At 45.7% G+C, this 25,337-nt stretch overlaps 1 protein-coding gene across 2 annotated transcripts in view; it reads left to right on the forward strand.

Annotated features, from left to right (window-relative positions):
- Positions 1-6,324: 6,324 nt before the first annotated feature.
- The window catches only part of TMEM131L (transmembrane 131 like), a 153,884-nt gene continuing 134,871 nt past the window's right edge, over positions 6,325-25,337 (forward strand). For both annotated transcript variants that reach the window (XM_057727266.1, XM_057727267.1), the window contains exons 1-3: positions 6,325-6,512; positions 7,221-7,291; positions 15,985-16,028. In XM_057727266.1, coding sequence (XP_057583249.1) covers positions 6,389-6,512; positions 7,221-7,291; positions 15,985-16,028 — 239 coding nt within the window. In that variant the 5' untranslated portion in view covers positions 6,325-6,388. The remainder of the gene's footprint in view (positions 6,513-7,220; positions 7,292-15,984; positions 16,029-25,337) is intronic.

Genomic DNA, 25,337 nt, shown 5'->3' on the forward strand with positions numbered 1-25,337 from the left:
GAACTTAACTACGAAACAGAAACGGACTCACAAGACATAGAGAACAGACTTGTGGTTACCAAGGGGGAGGTGGGGGAAGGATGGAGTAGGAGTTTGGGATTAGCAAATGCAAATTATTATACATAGAATGGATAAACAACAAGGTCCTACTGCACAACACAGGGAACTATATTCAATATCTTGTGATAAACCATAATGGAAAAGAATATGAAAAGGAATGTAATACATGTGTATAACCGAATCACTTTGCTGTACAGCAGAAATTAACACAACATTGTAAATCAACTATATTTCAATTTCAAAAAAAAAGAAAGAATGGGACTTCCCTGGTGCCTGCCAGCGCAGAGAACACAGGTTCGAGCCCTAGGCAGGGAAGATCCCACATGCCGAGGAGCAAGTAAGTCCATGTGCCACAACTACTGAGCCCATGCACTGCATCTACTGAAGCCCACGCACCTAGAGCCCATGCTCCACAACAAGAGAAGCCACCACAACGAGAGGCCTGCGCACCACCACAAAGAGTAGCCCCTGCTTGCTGCAACTAGAGAACGTCTGAGCAATGAAGACCCAACACAGCCAATAGATAGATAGATAAAGAAAAAAAGAAAAAATAAATAAAATTAAATTTAAAAAATGAAAGAATATTTTGATTAGAAAAAGCTACCCCACGTGGGAGGACAGAGCGTCACGGGCATGTGGTTTGGCCTGTCAGTGCCCTTGCGGAATCAGGAGGCGGCTCGTCTCACCGCAGGCAGCCTGGAGCCAGGGCTGCTCTGTGCAGCAGGACTGGGTTCAGGCCCCTCTCTTCCGGTGCTCCAGGCATGAGCAGACATGGTAAGTGATGAGAAGGAGCCTGACGGGCTCATCAGAACAGAGAGCTTTCCAGGAAGAGAAAACAGCAAGTGCAACAGCCCTAAGATGGGGGTCAAGCCTGGTGAGCTTGGGAGACACAAAGGTCCCTGGGCTGAAGAGCAGTTATCAAGGGAAAAGCTGCGGAAGATGAGGTCAGAAAGGTGAGCAGGGCCAGATGGTGCAGTTCCTTGCAGGACGAGAATAGGAGTTTGGATTTTATTCTAATTGTATGGGAAACCACCGGAGGGTTTTATACAAGATATGAATTCTATGTTAAAATGACCATTTTGGCTATTGCACAGCCGACATGTAAGTGATGAGTGTGGAAGCAGAGAGGCCAGAAGAGGGCAACTGCAGGAGTCTACGTGAGCGACGGGGCGCTGGCAGGGTAGTGGTCAAGAAAGAAAAGACATGTATGGGAAATACTCTGGAGGTGAGCGTCTCAGGACTTGCTGAGAGATGTAAAGGCTGTAAAGGAAAGAAGAAGTAAATGTGACTCCTCAGCTTTTGGCTTGAGCAACTGGATAGATGGTGCTGCCAAGGATTGGAGGTTAGGGAGAGTGGGGATGTAACAGGTTTGGATGGGCGGAATCAAGAGTTTGGACATGCTAGGTGTGAGGTGCTTATTAGCCATTCAAGCAGAGATGGCAAGCAGACAGTTGGATATATAGGTGTGGAACTTTAGGTTTGGGCCACAATTCTAAACTTGAAACTCAGAAGCTTGTAGATAATATTTAAAGATATAGGGCTGGATGAATTCATCCAGAGAGAGAGAGAATCCAGGACCAAGCCCCAGGGTCCCCATACTTTCAAAGTTTGGGCATAGGAGGAAAAGCTGCAAAGCAGATTGAGGAGGTAGGGACAGTCTCATCAATGGTAGAAAGAGTTTGTCTGCCACTCGTGATGGGAATGCCAGTCACACAGACTTACAGTGATGGCCCTGGGGAGAGCAGACTGCCCTTTGGAGAATAAACTAGTTTACTAAGTGCTAAACATTGTTTCTCTGTGGCCATCTAATCAGTATTTACTTTTGGTTGCTTTTATTTTGCTAACTTAGTTGATATAAAATGATACATGATAGTTCTTTTAATTTGCACTTGTAAAACAAACCAAGTATTACTTTGCTATGCCCTCTTGTTATATGAACATTCTGTTAATATCTTTGAGCCTGGTTATTGTTAATGATTACGGTTCACTTTCATTTTTGTATTGGTTGAGTTTTTTCTTTCTCTCACTTGGGATTGTTTTTGACTGGAAGTAACAGAAAACTTGATTACAATAAGAAGGGGTTACTTTTGCTTACAAAACAAGATGTTGAAAGGTAGACAACCTAGCAATTCTATAATTCCTCTAGGATCAAGACTTTTGCCTTTCCCATGCACCATCCTCAGCAGGTAGTTTGCTTCCTCAGGCTTGTCTGAAGGCTGCCAAACCTCTGGGCATCACATCTATATTCCAGCAGGAATGAGAACATAGAGCAGAACTCTTGTACTAGCTGAGTCTATTCATCTTCATCAGAAAAACCGTAGCTTTCCTTGAAGCCATGTCAGTAGAAGTCAGCTTACATCACACTGCCCAGAAGTCAGCCAAAGAGCCACGCTAAGTTGCAAAGGAGGCTGGGAAGGTGACTATTTTTTTTTCATTCATGTATCATTCATTTCATTATAATTAAACATGCAGCAGGATGACACTCAAGACAGCCTGTGTAAATCACATTCTAGCCTCTCTTTAAAGATTTTGTCTTTAATTTTTTAAAAAGCTATCTAATAATTTAGTTTAATCAATTTAATTAACTTTTACAGAGTAAAATTTACCCTTTTTATTGTACAGTTTTATGAGTTTAAGAAAAACATGGAGAAAGATGATTATTTTTAACTGTGAATATAGCTGCTCCCCCAAATTGCTTGATATTTCCACAGTGGAAAAGAACAATTGTTTAGGACCACAACAGAATAGGACCTCCCTGGTGGTCCAGTGGTTAAGACTCCATGCTTCCACTGCAGGGGGCATGGGTTTGATCCCTGATCAGGGAACTAAGATCTAAGATTTCCCATACTGCATGGCTTGGCCGAAAAAAAAAAAAAACAAAAAAAAAAACTGTAAAAAACAAGAAAAAACCCACCAAACAAAAAAACACAAAAGAGTAGTTTGAGAAAGGTTTGAATACTTAATTGATGCTTCCTGAGATGACATAAAATGGAAGAAAAAGTAGGAAGGGTCCTCTTGAGTCAAGGGGGCGGTTTGCATCTCAAGAGTACCTGACCATAATCCCTAGGTTCTGCCAAACTCAAGAACCATCCCTTCTGGGCATTTCCTCCCAGGCGAGAATGAGGCTTGCGTCCCAGCAATGATGGTGGTGACGATTTGATAAAAGACTTCGTTTTGTTGTCTCCACTGGGGTGAGGCCTGAAACGTATGAACAGATGAGCTAGAAAACAGCTGTTAAATGTACATTTTCATGACTTATTCCCATTGCCAGCATGTCTGTGATAAGAGATGACACTGAATGGCAATGAATAGGTAATTAAAGTAACTGAACATCAGTATCAAATTTACCATATTCATGAAAGTCTGGCACGTCCCCACAACGTGGACACATGGTAATACCATTACTGGAGTTTATCCAGCCCCTACATGCTTACCCTACAGTGTCTCATTTAATCTTCACAACCACCTTGTGACCTGGTGTGTTGAATCTTCTCTGGATTAGAGATAAGTGATTTGGGCTTGACCTTTCCCTGTCAATTTTATGTAGGATGCGTCAAGATATAACTCACATTTATACACTCGTTTGGTTTTCATCTGTATTCATTAAGAAAAAAAGAACAAGGGTAAAGTAAGTCAAAAAGCATGGTCAATGTCTTTCATGTTTAAAATAAGTATGGATTTGGTTGATTTTAGGTGTGGTTTAAAAAAAACATTTAAACTTACATGGATCTAATTTAAAACTGATATACTCTAGTAAAATATCTCCTGTCTCTTCCACGCTTTAATCTTCTGTATGTAATCTGCATATTAAGTTAATTCATGTTTACATTAAATTTTTTTCCAGTTAACGTTATTTCATTCATACTTCTCCATAACTCTGCCACTATAACTTGGATATTTCACATCCTTTCTGGGCTTCTGTTTCTTCTGTAAAATGAAGCAGTTAGGCTATTATTTAAGAGCCAAAGTTTTTCCAGCTCTAATAGATTACCTATTATCCACAGGGGAATAATGTAAATATAGCACAAATGACACAGGAGTCTTCTTTGGAGAACAAGTTTACTTCAAAACATGGATGCTACTTAACGGGCCATAACTTTCCTGTTGTTCATGAATCAGCATGAAAAATACCTCCAGAGAAGGCTAAGTAGGTCAGATTTATCTAAGAAGACAGCTGTGTAATCCTGAATCCCTCACCAAGCCCATGGCATTGCAGATACATGCTTCTGGCTTTTTGAACAACAGTCAAATAGCATTACCAACTTTGGAAAGCCCACAAGACCACAACTTGAAAAATTAAGCTGGCCTTTAAAAGGTTTCAGTAGAAGGAAAAATAGAGCTGTATTTATATACGGTCCATAGCAATTTTCTTCTACCTTTTAAGCCATTTCCATTGATTCTGAGATGCTGGTTGGTGTAAGAAAAACTTTTAGTAAAAATTAAAATAATTTAAAAACTAGTAAAAAAAGTTTTGGGCTGTGACTGTTTATTAAATCTGTTTAATAAAACCTGTTAAGCTGTTGATGTTTGCTTGCTTTCCTTTCTAAGTAGTATAGTCATAAGAGGACTTAAAAATACATGCTGCAAATAAATAGGCCAATGAGAGGACTTTCATGTAAAAACACTCTCTGAAGGCGCAGTTACTGCCTAAGTGGGCTGGGCAAGTATTCTTGTCATAAGAGGCCCCCTTGACACAGTGGAAGAAAGATCTTCAGAGCCTAAGGGGCAAACGCAAATCTAGAGAAATGAAGAGAAAAGAGGGACGCATTGGGATGGGACTGGAGATCCTTGCTAAGGAAAGGTAGTTGCTGGCAGGCAACACAGAAAAAAGGCGAGGGACAGAGAAAATACTGGAGAAGGGATAATGCAAAGTGCCTTTTTTTTTTTCTTTCACATCGAGGTTTCACATTCATGCTAATCTTAAATATTAAGTTCTGGCCAAGCAATTAGGCTATTTAACCTTGTTAAGAGTTATGCCCAGACAGTGCGAGACTGGATTCACAGTACTGTACTATGTCCTTGGGAGAGAGAGGATCCATAATTGACTTAGTCCTTCTCCGCATCTGTCCTGCTATTCGACCACCACTTCGCTATTGTCTAGACTGTAAGGCACCAGAAGCAATTAAGTAGAGGATCGATGTAAGCAGACAGGTGTGCCACGGTCGCTTCCCCTCTTCATTCCGCACGGCTCATATTCTCTGAATTTCATACGCGCTACTCTGGAAGCAGCAAATTAACTAAAGCTATCTTAAGATCGCCAGTACTTCCAGGTCGTGCAAATAGATTCCTGAATAAACCCTTGCTCATGATATCGTTGGCAAAGGCATGATATTAACTTAAAATAGTTCTCAGATCCTAGACGTACTTTTCGGTCATAGGCACCAAAAAAAAAATGTGTTTCCGAGTATCACTTATATTATCACCCAGTGAATGTCAGAGAGAGCAACTGACCACGTCCCCGATCCCAACCAGGTTTCAGAAGAGGCTGGCTAAATTTTGCAGCAGGAATCCGAAGGGGAGTGTGTGCAGGGTCTTTAAAGCTATGAATCCCCTACGAAGAGGCTTCCCCACCTGTCACCAACTGGACCGTCTCCACGGAGGGTGCCGGGCGCACCACCGCCACGCGGCGCTGAGGTCAGCCTCTCGGGTCTTGGGAGAGCTTTTTTATTCTAAATTACAGACTTTGGAGCCACCGGATATCCTCGCCGCAGAAGTGGCAGTAGCCATGTGGCTGCACTCGCCTTTCCTGACAACCGCTGCATTATTTCCACTAATATCCCGTCCAGGGCCTCTCGCCGGGCGACTCCTCACTCCCGCCGCCCCCCGCCGCCCCTGCCCCCGCGGGTCAGACCCCGATCGCGGCCCGCGCGCCCGCACCAAGTGGACACCGCCGCAACGTGCTCGGCGACGGCGGCCCGGGAGCCCCTCCCGCCGGGGCTCGGCGCCCCCTGTCACGGCCGCGGAGTGCGCCGGGGCCCCGCAGCCTCGGGGAGGCCGCCGCCGGGCGCCGCGGGGCGGGCCCGCAGCCATGTGCTCCGCGCCGGGCGGGGCGGCGGCGGCCGCGGCGTTCGCATTGTCCGCGTTCCCCGCGCCCCGCTGTGTTCCGCGCCTGCCTATCTGCGGCGCACACGCGCGGGGCGGGCGGCGCGCCCGAGGCGGGCCCGCGGCGGCTGGGGGGCGGGGGCGGCGGCGGCAGGGGGGCGGGGGCGGGGCGGCGCGGGGCGGGGCGGGGCGGGCGGCGCAGGGGCGGGCCCGGGGCGAGGAGGCCCGGGCGCCAGCGAGCGAGAGGCGAGCGCGGCGAGCCGCCGAGAGGAGCGCGAGCAGCAGCATGGCGGGGCTCCGACGCCCGCAGCCGGGCTGCTACTGCCGCACCGCCGCGGCCGTGAACCTCCTGCTGGGCGTCTTCCAGGTCCTCCTGCCCTGCTGTCGCCCGGGAGGGGCTCAGGGACAAGGTCAGCCTGGCGCCGCTGCGCTGCCTTCCCTCTCCACCCCGCCCCCCACCCCCCCTTTCTCTTTCTTTTGGGGGCACTGCTGAAATCTAGCGGAGGGCTCGGGGAGGTGCGGGAAAGGAGGAAGGAAAGCGGCTGCAATTCCGGGCTGGTACCCTCCGCTCGGCGTGGCGTCCCCTCCCGCGCCCCCCGCCCCCCCCGAAGGCTGGGAAGTCGCGGGGCTCGGGGACCGCTAGCCGCGCGCGCCCCGGAGCCTTTGTGCGCCGGCCCCGGGAGCCCCGGGCGCAGCCCCCGCTTTGTGTGGCGCGCGCTGGGGCCCCGCCGCGGCCCGGCTTCCTGCAGCTTTGTTCCTCGAGCCGGGCCGCGCGGGCCGCGTCCCGCACACGCCGGTCGCGGCTGCCGCGGGATGCGGGGCGCAGGGTCCCGCGGGCTGGCCTCCCCTTCTCCGTCCCCTTCGCCCCCCACCCCAGCGCGAGAGCTCCCGGGCCCGCGCGCCCTCGCCTCTCCGTCGGAGGGGCCGGCGGCTCGCCCCCGGTCCATTGTGTTCCGACCCTCGGCTCACTCCTCGGGTGGCCTGCGCTCCTAGCAGGGAAGGGAGGCTTGTTTTGGTGAGGCGGGTGCACGGGGTGGGGGGGGGGGAACGATCGGGAAACAGGAAGCGTTTCTTTTCCGTGCATTAACAACGCGGCGTGTTTTTTGGTGTCGGTGCAGCGATCGAGCCCTTGCCGAACGTGGTGGAGCTGTGGCAGGCGGAGGAAGGGGAACTCCTGCTGCCCACTCAGGTGAGGATGGCCGGGTGACAGGGCGGCTGCGGGGCTGCTAGGGAGGAGGGGCCTGGAGGCCGCCGGCCCCCCCGGCGGCACGGGCGCGCGGGCCACTTTGCAAGGCAAATAAACGGTCGGGCCGAGCCTGAACACCTGGCCACGGTGGCCTGCCCGGCCTCCTCCCGCGCCATGTGACAGGGCGTGAGTCACGCCGGCCCCAAGTTCAGGAGGTGGAAGCCGAGGCCACCTCAGCAGGGCCCCGGGCGGCGGCGGTGCCGAGGGGAAGGGCGGGCCCCTGGGCCGCCAGTGGTCCGGGTGGGCCAGGGACCCGTGCTCTGATCGCTCCGTGAGCCGTGCTGTGTGCCTGGGGACCACAGGAGGATGGAATATTGATCTCAGAAATGTTAGTGAGTGGTCCTTGCCATTGGCGTTAAGCAGCTTAGGGATGAAGATGCGACTTTAAAGGATTGTGGTCTTGGATTTTTTCCAAGTGCCTTTAATTTGTGTTAGAGTACACCCTCTTGTTAAGAACTTGTATGTCAGGTTTATGCCCCCCCCCCCCCCCCCGTGTGATATAATGATTGCCTGCGGAAAAATCATTACTAACGATTTGTTGGGAATCTGGCAGCATCCAGGGTTTACCGCTGCAGTAGACAGAGGACTGCCAAGCCTTTGTGTCTAAGGTTTAACTTTTAGGAGAAATTCTCATTGACTGCATATGTACACATTTAAATATGATATTGTGGATTGTTTTTCAGCAGCGACCGTAGAGACCGCAAATGCATGTTTTGGGTGGGTGGGGGAGTGGCTTGAATTGTAAGGGAGCAGTCGACTTGCGTGCCGGTAATTTTAAGATGTTCATTACTTCCCGCATTGGTGGCAGCACTTAATTCTATGTTGTCTCTCGTGGCTGTTTAGAAAACAGGACGTGTAGCTATAACTTCACTGGTGAGGCTGTGCAGCTTTACATTTCAGTGTTCTTCCTCCTGTGTGAAGCATTTAGAGTGCTGGTTTTGAGATATTTGGAATACTTATTTTAACCAGGGCTAATGAATAACAGCTTCAAGGTGGAGAGGTGATTTTTTTTTAGAGGAAAAATTTACAGGACCTTCCCTGAAGGCCGGCAGGCTGAATGAGACCAGTCCTTGGAGAAAAAGCCCCATCAGGATGGGGAGCAAATAGTCTGTCCTTCTCTTAAAGGTTTATTCCTAAATGGATTTCCCCCTTGATTGTAGATGGCAGATGTGTAGTGTTAAAAAATGCAGAAAGATGAAAAGAACAAAAGAGGAATCATTCAACTCCTGCTGAGAGGACCACGCTTAACATTTGATATATTGACTTTTAACAAATACAGTATAGTCATATGTGTGTAGATCAGAGTTTTCTACAGAGGCGTTAGTGACATTTTGGGCTGGAGAATTCTTTATTGTGGGGGGCTGTCCTGGGAGCATCTCTGCCTCCACCCACTAGATGCCAGTGGCACTCACTCCTCCCTCCCACCCCCTTCAAGCCCCCCCACCTCGTGTGGCAGCTAAAAATGTCTCCAGACCTTGCCAGATGTCCCTGGGGAGCAGAATTGCCCAGGTTGAGAAGCACTGGTGTATATCTATACATATTTGCATTTCTACTCAGTTGTACGCTCTACCTCTTACTGGTTCGTGTAGGAAGCCAACCCAGACTGAAAGGAAAGTAAATTATAGACTTTCATTTGTTACAGCAGTAGTTGAAGGCTCAGTCCCTGTGCTCAGATATGGAAATGTCCAAGCTTCAGATATGATGAATGATGTTATGTATAGGCTCAAAAGTGATTTTATGTAATTCTTAATTTCTGGTTTTGTTTACGTGTACAATACAGTTTGTTTTGGTAAAAATGTTATAATTTTAGAAGCTGTTTTTCTGGAGTACTCACTATAGAAGCATTTATACCTAAGCTATTTTAATCAAAGCTATAATGAAAGTGAAACTGATATTCAAAATCATTTTCTAAATACTTCATCTCCCTCTATATGTGTATTTTTTAAAGACTGTTTTACCCTGCATGTACCTAGGTGGGGGTGAGGATAGATAGGGGTCTGTCTATATTTATCTATCTAAGCTGCCTATCTGTCTGAACTGCCCGTGTGTGTGTGTGTGTGTGTGTGTGTGTGTGTGTGTGTGTGTATAAACTGCAGAGAGTTCTGAAGAGAGTTATTTTTAGGGAATTTTTTTCAAGGTACTTTGAATTTTTCAAAAAAACTTCCCTCATGTGGGTCATGGAGTCTGTTGAAAAGAGAATATTTATGTGTTATTTAAATTTGAGGGTTTTCTGCCTAATTAATTTGTAAGTTGGATTCCTTTCAGAAACACTTAAAGATGGCTTCAGAGCTAAAATTTGTCAATGATCGGTGAAATAGGAGTGTCTGAAGATGTGGCATTAAAAAGTTGAATACTAACATTTGCCAACACTCATTGTTTATACAGTTGTCTACTTTGGAAATGTTTTATGTGGACTGGGCCTTTTTTTTTTCTTTTTTCTTTTTTTAATGGGTCTCTTAAGTGACTATGACCTTGAATAATGCATCATTAGTAAAACCAGATAAAATAATTGAATTGTTATAAACTGCCAGGCTTATAAATGCCTTGGACTGGGCTTCCAGGATTTGACTCAGGGCTCCATCCCTTTCCACCTTTCTGTTCTCAGTTTCTTCATCTGTAGAATGGGGTTAATAGTGGTGCCAATCTCAGAGGATTAAGTGCCTTGAACTTAGTAAGTGCTTAATACAGGTTACGTGTTTTTTTGGCAGTATCTCATCTGACCCCTAGATTTGGTCACTGGAATACATGGAACAGCTTTCTTGCTTTGAAAGGGCTGAACCAGTGCAGATAACTCAGTACTATCACATGCCCAACAGTTGCATAGATAAGTTGTATTTTATCTTTTTGTTCGATATTCTTTTATGTTGTAAAATATTTTGGTCTAGGAGCATTAGAATTTGATCCATGTTGATAATGAAAAGAAGGAAGAAAAAAACATGTGATTTTTATTCTTAGATTTACAGAATTTTTGTTCTCTGATTATATCATCCATGTTTCACCACATTGACTCCAGAATGGTGATGTGATGTTATAGAAGCCAAACAAATGTTTTCATCAGATGTTTTATTGTCAAGATGTGATTGCTTGTGTGCCAGATACTGTTTTGTGCACCTTCTTACTCTACCTTCAAGGTCAGAAACTTCTGTGACTGCCTGTGAGCCACTTGACCTGCTCTGGCCCTTGGAGCCTTTTGCAGTCTGACCTTGTCTGCAGCACTGCTCAGGCCTCGGGGACTCTCTCCTGCCCCTTGGCCACGCAGGCCCAACGTGGATCTGTTGAACGAAAGCATGAATGCTATCTCCTGACGTCTGTCCAAGACCAGTCTTTCCCAACCCCTAGCTTGGCAGTGGCACTGTCTCCATTTCTTTTCCCCCTTTGAGTTTCTTGAGTGTCTGGATTTTTTCCTTTGTCTCATGTGCACCGTGTTGCCCTAACTGGGTTCCGCTTAAGAGGGTTTGGGTGTCTGTGCTTGGTGGCCGCATTGTGGCCACAATCTTGTGCGTACAGGAGGCGTTTAGGCGTTCTTCCTGGCGGAGGAGAGGCAGTGCTCAGTGTCTTGTCCAGTTCCCCTGTTTCTGAGGTTAGCCTCTCCAGAGGATGGCAGGCCGAGTGCCTTAGGCGTTGAGTTCCTGTTACTGTTTAATAATCACATTTCTGTATCAGTTCTAGGAGCAAGAAGGGCAGTTTACAGTTTGTTCATTTAGTCCATCAGCTTTGCTGTGGTGAGAAGCCTCAGTCCTAAGGGCGGTGGTTGGGTTTGGGATGTGGACATTGGTGCCGAGTAGGAGCAGCTGTTACCTGATCCAGAAGCACGTTGCTCTGGGATGGGAAGGGGAGGCCACGCTCTCCTGGCCTTGTTTGTTCATCAAGCAAACAGCGGGCCCGGGCCTGGCCCAGTTAGGCCCCTGCGATGCAGTGATGAATGAGAACGTTTCTGCCTTTAAACATCCCATGTGTTGTTTATTTTGCCCACTTAAGCCTGAGCGTGTAGATAACGGAAATCGGTAGGAAGGAAACAGGAAGTGGCACAGTGAGTATCTCAGGTACTGTGTTAGGTGGTAGCCTCTTGCCCCAGGCCGGGACACATTGACTAGTATTTGGAAATCTTTTTGTCATAGAGATTTATTTTTGGTTGAATCAAATTGCACTGTTAACGTAGAAAAATAATACCATGGGATGAATACTACTGGCATTGTTTAACACTTTGTATTAACTCATGTTAAGATCCTAGAAGCTATGAAGTATTTTTTTTATAAATTTATTTATTTATTTATTTATTTATTTATTTATTTATTTATTTATTTATTTAATTGGCTGTGTTGGGTCTTCGTTGCTGCACACGGGCTTTCTCTAGTTGCGGAGAGTTGGGGCTACTTTTCGTTGTGGTGCGCAGGCTTCTCATTGTGATGGCCTCTCCTGTTGCAGAGCACAGGCTTTAGGCACGTGGGCTTCAGTAGTTGCAGCACATGGGCTCAATAGGTGTGGCTCACAGGCTCTAGAGCGCAGGCTCAGTAGTTGTGGTGCATGGGCTTAGTTGCTCCACGGCGTGTGGGATCTTCCTGGGGCAGGGATGGAACCCGTGTCCCCTGCATGGGCAGGCGGATTCTTACCCACTGTGCCACCTAGGAAGTCCAGCTGTGAAGTATTGTGAGCTGATTTCAGCTGAGGAAATCGAGGCACACAGTGGGCAAAGAACTTGCCCAAGGCGGCAAGAAGGTGGCAGTGGTGGGATTTGAACCCAGGAGGTGTTTAGTACCAGAGCCCAAGCTTTTGGCCAGTTTGCTATGTATGTGTTTTAGCGCAGTCTGACCAGAAAAGTAGTATGGGGGTGATAAAGTGCCTGTGTCTGAGAGAAATAATTGAATGGTCTGTTTTGAATTCGAAAAATGCTGCTTAATGAAGTTTTAAAAAAAGTTCTGTCTGCTGGTATTAACATTTTTGTACTGGAAAAATTTTTTAGTGAGGTATAATTGACATATAGTGTTCTATTAATTTCAGGTATACACCATTGTGATTCTATATTTGGAGATAGAGCAAAATGATCACCGCAATACCATACATAGTTACAAAATTTTTTTTTCTTGTGGTGAGAGCTTTTAAGATTTACTCCCTTGCACATTTCAGACATGCAGTATAGTGTTATTAGCTGTAGTCACCATGCTGTACATTACATCCCATGACTTACTTATTTTGTAAACAGAAGTTTGTACCTTCGTCTGCTTTGCCCATCCCCCACCCCCGGCCTCTGGGAACCACCAGTCTGTTCTCTGTATCTGTGAACTTGGTGTTCTGTTCTGTTTTGTTTAAGATTCCACAAATAAGTGAGATTATATGGTATTTGTCTTTCTCTGACTTATTTCACTCAGCACAGTGCCCTCAAATTCTGTTCATGTTGTTACACATGGCAAGATTTCATTCTTTTTTTTTATAGCTGAGTAATATTCCAGTATATATACATACCACATCTTCTTTATCCAGTCATCTCTCAGTGGACACTTAGGTTGCTTCTGTGTGTTGTCTATTATAAATAATGCTGCAATGAACATAGGCGTGTGTATATATATATACATATATATATATGTATATATATATAACTTTTCAAGGTACTATTTTAGTTTTCTTTGGATAAATACCTAGAAGTGGAATTGCTGGATCATATGGTAGTTCTATTTTTAATTTTTTTGAGGAACCTCCTTACTGTCTTCCATAGTGGCTGTACCAAATTACAATCCCACCAGCAGTGCCCGAGGGTTCCCTTTTCTCCACATCCTCACCGACCCTTGTTATCTTTGCCTTTTTGATAGTACCCATCTGACAGGTGTGGGGCGATACCCACTAGTATTTAAGAAACAGCTAGACGGTGCTTAGCCCTGCAGACATTTATGGAGCATGTACTGTGGGCTGTGCACTGTTTGAGGTGCTGGGGATGTCACAGGGAACGTAAAAAGAAAACCACTGCCCTCGTGGAGCTGGTGGTTTAATGAAGGCAGTATGGATAATAAATGAGAAATAGAGTAAATTGTAAGTTGTGTAGTGTGTCAGAAAGGTATCCGTGCTATATGGTGTCAGACTGGAGGAAGATTTGGGTGACAGGAGTTGCAGTCTTAATTCAAGAGCTCAAGGTGAGGTCTCTTTGAGGTGGCTTGTGTTTGATACTTGAGCCAGCCCCTGAAAGCTATGAGAGAGTTAGAGTAGCTAGCAAGGGCCTCGAGGCACTGCAAAGAGGGAGTGGGGAGAGATTACAGGGTTTGGTCCCTGCCCTTTGAGAGCTCCCTGTTGTTGAGGAGATAAGGCTGGATCCAAGTGCTGACATGTAGGTACGGAGAGAGGAGAGAGGAGCAGTGTGTGTTGGATGGTCTGTTAAGGCTTGGGGAGGGAGGGGCCTCTTAGAGACCTGCATTAGCCCAGAGCCTCACGAGGGTGGCGTGTCTTATGCTCATGTTTTGAATGGGAGTCAGAGCCCTACCGAAGTGTGGCTGTAGAGATTGGGATGGGTGTGTCAAGGTCAAGTGACAGTTGCTCAGTTCCAGGTTCAGCAGCTTAGGGGTAGGTTTTGAGCAGAGATTAACAACAGCTGCTGGGTCCATAAGTGATGCCTGATGTTGAGGAAGACTGGTCTCACAGTGGCACCTAGGATGGGTTGAAGGCAACAGTCTTTTTTTAATTTTTTTTATTGAGTTATAATTGATGTACAATATTAGATAAATTCGGGTGTACAACCTAGTGATTGACAATTTTTAAAGGTTGTACTCCATTTACGGTTATTATAGAATATTGGCTCTATTCCCTGTGCTGTACAATATGTCCCGGGAGCTTATTTATTTTATACACAGCAGTTTGTGTCTCACAGCCCCCTGCCCCTATCTCGCCCCTCCCCACTGGTGACTACTAGTTTGTTTTGTACATAGGTGAGTCTGTTTCTTTTTTGCTGTATACACTAGTGGTATTTTTTTAAGATTCCACATGTAAGTGATATCATAGTATTTGTCTTTCTCTGTCTGACTTATTTAGTTAAGCATAATAACCTCCAAGTCTCTCCATGTTGTTGCAAATGGCAAAATTTCATTCTTTTTATGGCTGAGTAGTATTCCATTGTGTGTGCCAGTGCACATGTGTGTGTGTGTGTGTGTGTGTGTGTATTACATCTTCTTTATCCATTCATCTGTCGATGGGTGCTTGGGCTGCGTCCATATCTTGGCTACTGGGAATAGTGCTGATATGAACATTGGGGTGGATGTATGTTTTCAAATTAGTGTTTTTTTGGTTTTTTTTTTGGATATGTACCCAGGAGGGGAGTTGCTTAGTCATATGGTAGTTTTATTGTTAGTTTTTTGAGAAACCTTCATACTGTTTTCCACAGTGCCTGCACCAGTTTACATTCCCACCAGCAGTGTATGGGGGTTCCCTTTTCTCCACGTCCTGGAGGAGCAGCAGTCTTAAACAGAGTGAAAAGCCAGTTGGCAGTGGTAGTGCAGGCCTGGGGCGCTGATGGCTTGGGCCGATTTGCTGGCAGAAGGGATGGAGAAGGACAGGTCTGAACTGTATTCCTGATGAGTGGGTAGATCTTCATGCTTGGAGGTGATGGGAGGAGACCAGCGTGTGATGACCCTCAGGTCAGCCCTTGGCAGGGACCCCTGACATTGAGAAGTCTGGTGTCATTGTTTCTGGGGGAGAAAGTGCATAGACCCTGGAGGTAGGTGTCTGGCGGTGGGGCTGCAGCCGTGAGTTAACGGGTCCTGCATGTTCTGCGGGGTCTGACCTAATCTGCCCGAGCCTTGGCTCTTGTGGGAAGGTCGGTGTTTATCTCCATGTGTGATGGAGTGAGAAGTTGGGGCTGCAGATAGGGATTTGGGCCCTGTGGCTCCAAGAGAGGGTGAACTGTCGGAGGGTGTTAGTGAAGTGGGGTTTGGACCCAGGAGAATGGGAGGCAGTGGGACCAGCGTCTCAGGCTGGGGGAGCTGGAGGAGCAGGCAGGGTGGGTGTTCGTGCAGCTAGTGGTGCAGCTTTGGGAGAGGGGAGACCCAGGCCAAGAGCACGTGTGCCAGGCGGGCACTGATGCAGCATTTATTTGGATCTGCCCCTTTGTTTCTGTTGCAAGGGCCTTCTCTTTTTACCCTCCTGGTGTGTGGCTTCTGGTCACAGTGTGGCATAGTAGGTCTCGGAGAGGATTTTGGAAGCGCGTTTGAGTGAGATATTTATGCCATTTATAACACGATCAGCCTTTTTATGTTGAAATCAAAATATATCAGGTGCTCATTTAGGGGATTCTGAGCTAAACAGTAATTTTTTTATGTTTGAGTATCTTGTGCGATTAAACTTAAACATCAAAAAAAGGCTCTTGGACAGAGGAGTATGATGTCAAACCAATTTTGAGACTGTGTTTTGGTGGCAGTTTTAAACAGGCTGTACTGACTTACAGTGAACACCCAAGGAATCACTTGGCAGTTTCTGGCTTTCAGCGGCGCCGTTCTAGTGTCATTCTTTTTTTCACTAAGTATTTATTGAGTGCTTGCTGTGTGCCAGGCACTGTTACAGACAAGTTCGTCACCCCTGTGGGATTGGAAGAACTGTTTTTGTTTTGGGGAAGATTTTGTATTTCTTTGACACAGCTGTTAAAGCATGTTCTTTCTCAATAGGGTGATTCTGAAGAAGATATGGAGGAAGAGGCTCAAGAACAGAGGTAAGGAAAAATATGGGAGCAAATCCGTGCTGAATTTCCCCGCCCACTTGGGATGCTGTCTGAAGTCTTGGGAAGTGTCTGTGTTTATTTATTTAATATTATCTGTAATATACCTCTTTCTCTTTGGCATTTGAGGTATCTGTACTCTCTAATAATTAATATGATTCTCTTTTAAAATGGGGTTGCACAGAAAGCTGTTAAAATGCCCCCACCAACTTCACTTTCCCCTCATGTGCTTACACCCTCCATATGTTTACAGACGTCTGTTGAGCATCAGGTGCTGTGCTGGGTCCTGGACGTAAAACATTGAACAAGGCCTGTTTGTGTGTGGTAGGGAAGTCAGACATCACTGTAAACAAAACAAAATAGTTATGCTTATGATAAGTACTGTCAAGAACGTGAGCTGTGGAAGAGAATAATGGGGTGGGTCGTGTAGTCGGGTGGTTGGAGGTGACATCTGAGCTGAAGTCTGGAGGATGTGTGGGAGCAGCCATGTGGCCGGCGGAGGGAATGGCAGGTGCAAAGGCCCTGGGCAGGGAGGCACTGACCGCGATCCACAGACGTGGAGAAGGCTAGTGTGGTTTTGTAGGATAATGAGTGAGATAGGATGTTAGAGACCATAGTGAGGAAGTTCGGTTTTAATTTTTTTTAAGTGCGGGATGAGTTCTTAGAAGATTTTAAGCAGGGGCCAGCGAAGCAAAAGATGGAAGTTACATTTTTAAGGCAATGCATTGGTCATGGGGCGCTCTTGGTTGTTGGGATATCTCGTCCCTTGGAGGTACCCAAGGACTCTACATGGTACCTGGGCATGAGGTAGCTTTCAGAGAACCAGCTTCTAGATCCCCAACATCCATATATTCTCCTAAAACTCATCTGTCTGAGGTCGCAAGTTATCCTTTTCCACCTCTTCTTTCACAGTCTCCCTTCTCCACTTTGCCAAAGAAAGGCAGACTTCTCACCCACCCCGATCCTGCGTTGTGCTTCATCTTGGGCAAAGGGACAATTTGAAATATTGGTGTTGGTTAGGAGAAAGTGACTTAACTCTGGATGACAAATGCATTCGTAACTCCGGTGGTTTTCAAACCTTTCTGTAAAATTTTCAAAACTTTCTATAAAACTGAAGGAGGACCAAATCAAGTTGGCAGTTGTTAGACCATCAAAAGTTCTTTGTGATAATAGATAAATCAAGTGATTTTTGGATAAAATGCTGAGGGAGTGTAGAGCATATGAGGTCAGTGCTGTAACACAGTTCCATTCACATCTATTTATGTGAACAAGCTTTTTCAGTGTTTACATTAAAAAAAGGAACAAAGAAAACAAGATTAAATTGATGCTAATTAACCCTGTTTCATTCTAGCAGTAATAGTCAAATGAACCAGTTGGCGGGGGGGGGGGGGGCATAAATTTCATTAAAGGATGCATTTTCAATATAATTTGAATTCTTATGTTTAATTACCTATCAAAATTTGTAAAATTTGTTAGTTTGATCAGTTGTGTGCTAATAAAAATTATGGTAATTCAGAAGAAAAAAAATTTAACCCTTAGACCCTATGGTCATAGGAAATTTTAAAAACCCTGAAATCGCGATTTATACTCATAGTTTCGTTGAAAAAGGCTTTGAACGCAAAGCTATATTAGGTTACAATTCTTTGAGGAAATATCCAGTGATACAGGAAAGCCTATCTGTGTATTTTAAAAAATCAATAATGATGGATATCATTGCATGGTATTTAAATTCCTTTGAATATATTTTAAAAAGCGAATTTTATTAAAAATGCCAGTATTTATATGCCAGAAACTACATTCTTTGCAAACATTCATAGTATAACCGTAAAAATTATTTTCTCCTTGACTTATGTGTATATTTTTTAAATTTATTTTTTTAATTGACGTATAGTCGATTTACAGTGCATTCATTTCTGCTGTACAGCAAAGTGATTCAGTAGTATATCATTTTAAATGTTGGGATTACTTAAATATACGGGACAGAGTTCAGAGTTTGTCACAGTCCTATTTGAGTGTCCGGGAGCAGGAAGAGCGAGAAATGCTGATGGTGATTCCTGCTGAAGGTGGTGGGGATGGAGGGATGTGGAAAGTTCTGAGATGAATTTTGGGTGACTCAGTTGTGAAGAGTGAGAGGAAGAGAAACCTCGGAGGGCTGTTTGGATTTGGTTGGAGCATCTGGGGCGGTGATGGGAAAGGTCTAGCCAGAGGGCCATGGGAACTCTGCTTGGGTTGTTCTAGGAATCTCAGGCTTGATGGGACACGCCCCGTCCCGGGGAGATGCAGGTAGGCAGTTGAGGTGAGTGTGGAGCCAGGAAGGCTGGGCTGCATCTCCAGGGCCCTTGTCCTGTGTGCCTTTGCATTGGTTTTCCTCTTTCAGAGATGTAGTTCTCTTCCTTCTTATGAATTAGAACGAGTTTCTTTTCACCAGTTTCCTGTCACACTTAAAGGTGTGAAGTAGATTTTATCTTTTGTGCTCTTTTGACAGAGGTGATCAGAGTGAGGGGTGTAGGGGTGAGGGGGATGGAATCAGTGGCTTTCAAACTTTTGGACAGTGACTCATAGTGAAAGACACATTCTACACCGTGATTACTTACTACCAGCATTCAGTATATGTGGTTGTGTGAATATGTACACGTGCTTGCTTATTTGTCTATAAAATAGCGCTTATCCTTGCTATCTGTGGTGTACCCTATCTTCTGTTTCATTTTTGAAAAATTGTGGCAAAATAGACATAACATCTACTATTTTCACCACTTTTAAGCATGCGGTTCTGTGGCACTAAGTACATTCACGTTGTTGTGCCCCTGTCGCCGCCACGGAATTTTTCTATTTCGTTTTCTTTCATTAAAAAAATACTGGCTGCCACTGTGGCATTAATTTCAAAACTCACAGTTTGGTCAACCCTGATTTATATATTTTTATCTTCTCAATGTCAAATATCCCAGGGTTTCGCTGTTATTTTATCCCTAGATGCTTTCCTTTTAGCTGGACTTCCAAGCCTTTTGGGTTTGTCGTCGTTGTTGTTGTTGTTGTTGAGTTTTTTCCCTTTTGTGTAAAGGCAAGATCATGACAAAGGTTAGATGGTGCAGCCAGAAAACCTTCTTTGTGTCCGTTTTCTGAAAATGTAGCTTCTGGTGTTCTTTCCATGAATTCTGAGTCTAATGTCCTGCGATGGGTCAGTCAGTCACCTGTGTACTTACTGTTCATTTCCCTTCTACTGTGCATTTGGGATTTTTAAAAAATGAAGATTTTCATACCTCCAAGCTCATAGAATCTCTTACTGCTTTTAAATTAGGCCTTTTGCTTTAGCATAGATTTCGATTTACGGGGAAGCTATAAAGATGGTACCGAGAATTCCCACCTCCCCGTCGCACAGTTTACCCCAGTCTTAACGCCTTATATTACTGTGGTACATTGGTCACAACTAAGAAACCAATATGGGTACATTCCCGTGACCTGAACTCCACACTGTATTGGGATTTCCCTGGTTTTCCCCTAATGTTCTCTGTCCCAGGATCCTACCTAGGAGACCACCTTTAGTTGTCACGTCTCAGGAGCCTCTTGGTTGTGACAGTTTGTCAGACTTCCCTTGTTTTTGAAACCGTGGCAGTTTTGAGGAGTTCATCCGTCAGTTTGGGGCTGTCTGAGGTTTTTCCTTGTGGTTAGATCGAGGTTACGAGTTTTGGGGAGGAAGACCACGGTTATGAGTTGCCATTCTCCTCATATATCAAGGGTATCGACGGATCCCCAGCGTGACTTATCACTTCGAGGCTGACCTTGACCACCTGGCTCAGGTACTGTTAGTGAGCTCTCGCCACTGGAAGTTGGTCTTTTCTTACCTCTTGCCGTACCGCGCTCTTTGGAGGCAAGTAACCAAGTGGGATAAGCTCCACCTACGTAAATTATTTCGAATCCCTCTGTATGGGAGATTTGTCTGTTCTCTCTCATTTGTTGATGTATTCAGTTACTTATTTGTGTCATGGATATTTCTTGTGTACGTCGGGTTATAGTCTGATACTATGCTTGCCCTGCTATTTTAATACCCTTTACTCTTAACCTGTTTATGAAGTCATTCGTATTTCCTTACACATTTTTCAAACATTTGTGCGATTTTCATTTTAATTACCACCCTGCTACGCTAACCTTAATGACGTTAAGGTGAACTTGAGGTCGGTAGAGGCAGCGCGCTTGAATTCCGCAAAATGAATGCCCTGTCTCTGAGAGAACCCAGGTAGGGAAACAGCTGCGAACTTGGGAAATGGATTTGACCATAAAACAGAGTCTCAGTACACCCTGGGAAAAGTGTTGGTGGCACTGACCTCTGTCACTGGAGAGAGTCTGGGCGGTGAAGGGGACTGTGTGTTTCCCTCCAGACAGGCCAAGGCAGGGTCCTGGCCTGACCACTGTAGATTCTGGGGCACAGGGTTCTAGAGCAGCTAGCCTGTGATCTCGGAGTTTGGGACAGCTTTTAGGGTAACTGGCCTCATTGAAGATTTTGTTTATGTTATCTCAACTTCATCTTCCGTGAATGCTTTGTAATTGCACTTGGTTGAAAGCCAGAAAAGCAATATTTGAAAAACTTTCTCCCCTCTCTCCTCTCCATCCCCATTTTTCTCCTGGGTGTTCTCAAATGTCAGCAGTAATCTGTTCCTCTGCTGAGAAAGAAAGATTGCTGGTGGGGATTCAGTGACGGGAGCAAAGGGGAGCGAGGTGACTTCAGCCCTTCCTAGAACCGACCCTCTCTGCGAAGTGGGTCGGTTCTCTGGACGCATCTCCGAAAAGCCTTTTTGGGGTGTATTTGTTAGAATGTGAGAAGTTTAAGCGTTGGCAAAGTATGACTAGTATATTAATTCCACTTTTAAAATGGTTATGTAAAAATCATAAATATTGACAGGCTGGGGGTGGCTGTGGGAGCTTTCTTTCTTTCTTTCTTTTTTTCCGTTAAATATACTTTTATCTTACTGGTAGCAGCAGCAGCAACATGTGTTCTCCTGAAACCGTTCTCATCAGTTAGAGGCCGATTCTAAGAGTCAAAACATGACGAAAATCCCATTAACCTTTCAGCAACATGCTGAAAGATGTAATTGTAGACAGAAACGACTTAATCTTCAGGGAAGCTTCCTTCTGGCAGTGAATTATCTCAGAGCCCCCATGGGTCAGGGAACTATTTTCCACTTTTGTTTTCCTTCAGAAATGGAAAGCTGTGTTTTTAGCCCAGCCCTGAAGTTCCTTACCTGTTGATAGGATCAGGCGTTTTTTACCTGACTTTGTCTCCCCAGGGCTCCTTCTTGGATGCTCCTCTCTTCCCATCTGTCATTTCCCTGGGTGGTGGCACCTGCTCTCTTGGGTTTGTAAAGAAAGAGAAGGAACTTGAACGCGACAGGACCTTCTGCCCAGGGGTGGCACCTGTGCGGCTGCCCGCAGAGTTCTCCTCTGCCTTCCGGTGCCGCCCAGTCAGTGGGCCCTGAGCTGAGCTCCTGGGCTCAGTCCCCTCGGCTTCCTGGCCTCCCCCACCTCCCCCACGGCTGCTCTCCTGGCGTAGCCCTGCCCCCTGTGCTGACCGGTGCCCTCTGCATTCATTTGCATAAGTCAGAAATCAGGATGCCCCTCTCCTCCTCTCATATTCCTCGTCCCCTGTGGGTCACCAGGTCTGGCTGCTCCCACGTCACATGGTCTTCTGCCTCAGTTTTACAGCTCCCCCAGTCTGTTCTCCACGTTCCTACCCAAGGGATGTATCTGAAGCGAGTGCATCCTTGCCTGTCATTCCTCCAACACGCAGCCTCTTGTGGACGCCTCATCTTCTGAGCAGGGCACAGCGGCCTTTTGTGATGTAGGTGCCGCTCACCTCTCCAGCCTTCCTCCCCCTGCTTCCTGCTTCCCCTCATGCACATGGCCTCTCCCTCTCTCTTTGCCCAGACGCTCTTTCTCTTCCCGGGCAAACCTCTCACCCGACTGACTCCATCCGTCCTGCTCCACAGGCACCGTGGCACTTCCGCCAGCCTGGGCATTTACTCCTGTGTTTAACGTTGCCTATCTCAGGATGCCCACCTGCCTGGCTGAGTCTCGGTCAGCGCATTCCCCGGCACCTAACCCAGTACCTAACCCCTGGGAGAGGAGCTGCTGAATGAAGGGATGCCCCCTCCTGTTTTTAAGTCTCTTAAATTGATGGCTTGCCATGCTTCGTGAGCTCTTCGTATCCAAGCACACAAACCGTATTTGCCATTGAAACTGCAGTGCTGGTATTTGTATTAGGGGCTGTGGTTTTTAAATTGGGTTCCTGCAGGTGGCCTGTTTTTCATGAGAGTAGGTTATCAGCTCTGTCTCTGTGTGCCCCGTGGAACGTTCTACAGTGCTGTGTGGTCTCAAGAGGGGTGCAGTGAATGCATTCAGTCGTGGTCTTCATGGTGCTGACAGTGTGAAGTGGATTTCCTTTGACTGTGCTAGGGCTCGTCATTTAGGTGTTGGCCTTAGAATACAAGCTTTTAAACAGGGTTCTTGGTATATATTAAATTTGTGAAGCCACAAAACCCCTTTCAGTTTTTGTTTTTTAGGTTGCGAAATTTCTAGCAAAGCTTTTGACCTTATATAATTATTTAGCCCTCAGTTGAAATCCATTAGAAAAATCGTATAATAGGATCAGAATCTTAATTCTGATTTTCACTAAAATTTTTACTTTTCCTGGATATATTTTTTTTACATGTTTGTATCTTTATATGGGAAAGTGACATTTGAACCAATTTTCAGAATTCCTGGTGTATTTTGGAGGGTTAATTGAGAACAAAAACAGGCCAAACACTTCATTAATGTTGATATTCCCGAAACGCAAATGGGGAATTGAGGTCTGCAGAGCCTGTGTGTGTGCCGTACATGTGGTGGTCCAGCGCCAGGACCTCGGGGTTGATTATGTTCGACTTAGGGACGCCTTGAGGAGAAGGGGCTAAATCAGCACTGAAGGTGCGACCCTCAGCGGGTGTCCTTACACAGGCCACTCACTCCGTGGCCTGGCTGGTTACTTAGTACCTGTCACCGCGTTTAACAACGAAGTAACTCTGGAACCCATGCAGGCAGGTGGGTGCTCCGAAGAAAGAGTGAGGCAGATTCAGCAGCCCAGGAGGTCTTGCCCGTGGAAATTACCACGTGGTTAAAAAGTATGTAAAAAACGTGGAGAAGCTTATTTCAGACAAGAGTGAAGGGAACTGCTGTGAGCAAGAGGGAGACTTGGGTGTTTTGTCGCTGGGAACCCAACTTAGGTCTTGAGAGATGGGCTGACACATTGGCCATTTGGCCCATCTTTATTGTGCTTTGGGTCGACGAGAAACAAAGGTACCCCAGGTGGAGCCCAGGGTATTGGTAGCAGTGTTGGTTAGTTCTGTAAAGGTGTTCGAGCTGTGTTGTGACACCAAGCTTCTTTTTGCTTAAGAAGGTGGCAGAGCCTGGGATTTCAAGGATCAGAGGAGAATTATAATTTCCCAAGGCAGTATTTTCTGTCTAGGAACATCAATAATGAGATAATGGGGTCTCCTGGGAGCTTGTTAGTCTCATTTTAAATGAATTGTCATCAAATTATTAGTTTGTTGTTAGAGTCTTGCACATAGGAAATAGGACTCCAGAGTAATAGTGATCCCCCCCCCAAATCTAACAAAAGAATACTATCTCTTTACAAATAATTACCTGGTAGCCTGGACAGTATTTCACAGATATTGTGCTCAGTAAAGATGTTTTTGGAACCACTGCTTTAGGGTTTGCCGTTGCATCAGCTTTGTAAATGGCGCAAGAAAAGGTCTCGTTTGCTCCTTGTAGACCTTCCCAACGTTCCCCCCAAAGTAGTGGGGATGGAGTTTTGAGGTGTCTGCTGTGAGCATGGACATTCTTTGAGATTCAAAAAAAAATAAAAAATTTATTGAGCATTTTCAGTCTTTTAAAAATTACTCGCCGCTTATTCCTTTTTTTTTTTTCCCCTTCAGAAATCTTGTAATAAAATTCATGTTTCAGGAAGATGCCCGTGTTTACCCCCTGGCATTATCTTCTCTTTTGTACACCTACTTATCCTAGTCTGAGAAACACGGATTTAGTGCCATCCCTGCTTTTTCCCTCACTCCAAGTCCTGTTGTTTCTACCCAGTTGGTTGACGTAAACATGGCTCTGAAGCACATGTGGCTGTTGGGCTGAAACTGAACTTCTCCAGTAAGAAAGGTGATTTGCCACCTGTGCTGCATCTGAAGGGAGTTCCCAGGCAACAGCTCTGTAAGAGCAAAGACACAGTGTGTGACCTCTGAGTTGACCTTTCACCTTTGTGAAAACGTGCACAGTAACTAATTCACGGTTGATGTCATGCCTTGTACAGTGGTGACTGTCAGGGTGGTGGTACCCTGTGGATGTTGGTTCCTTTAGCTGCCACTCAATTATTGATCATTGGTGAAGTCCAGTTTGAATAACATGCAACAGTGTTCCAGTTGATGGTTACGGCAGGTGTGTGTACGTACTGTGAATTTTTGACGAAGTAATTCTTCTGGGAACATGATTAATCTTTCTCTCTTAAAATCAGGCCATGTTAATTAATTAATCCATTAGAATTGGATTTAAGTCATTATCCTTGTACTTTATGGTTTACAGAGTCCTTTCACATGCACTGTCCTTAGAAAACCAGGTGCATTATGTGCTGGTATTCCCATTTTATAGATAAGGAACAAGTTCATAAAGGCAAAACAGTTTAAGATCATAGAGCTATGTGGTGGCAGGACAGGCACATAAGCGGAGGTGTCCTCTTTCTAGATATGCTTGTCTACCTTGTCTCTAAAGTGGAATAGGTTAGAGGACCATTTTCACACTTACGTGTACTGGTACTTGCTTTCCGCAGAAGGAGACTGACTGATGGGTGAAGAAATTGAATTCTCTAGTGAGCTTTAGTAGTGTGGGGTTCCTGGGAGACCCCTGAAAAAAATAAGCGTGGCTCTTCTGAGACAGACCCAGAGCTGGATCTTCAGGAACCCTTTCTGGGGTGCTAGATGGCTTCTTCAGTTTCCAGTACTTCTTGATGTTGCTCACCCGCTGACTGTCAGCTGCATAGCTTTTGGAATCGTCTGGAAGGTTCAAATCTGGAATTTTAGGGTAACTTTGTGGAACACACGCCACCGTCATGCGTGCTGAGAGGTTGCCCTCTGTCCTGGACAGACGTGCTATCCTGTTCGCTTGCTTTGCTTAGTGATTAGATATTTTCAGCTTCAAGTAACAGAAAACCCTGACTCAACCAGCTCAAACAATGACGAATGTGTTATGTCACCTAACAAGAAGCAGGGTGGTGCT

This window comes from Hippopotamus amphibius, chromosome 3, assembly GCF_030028045.1.
Source record: "Hippopotamus amphibius kiboko isolate mHipAmp2 chromosome 3, mHipAmp2.hap2, whole genome shotgun sequence".
Lineage (NCBI taxonomy): Eukaryota > Metazoa > Chordata > Mammalia > Artiodactyla > Hippopotamidae > Hippopotamus > Hippopotamus amphibius.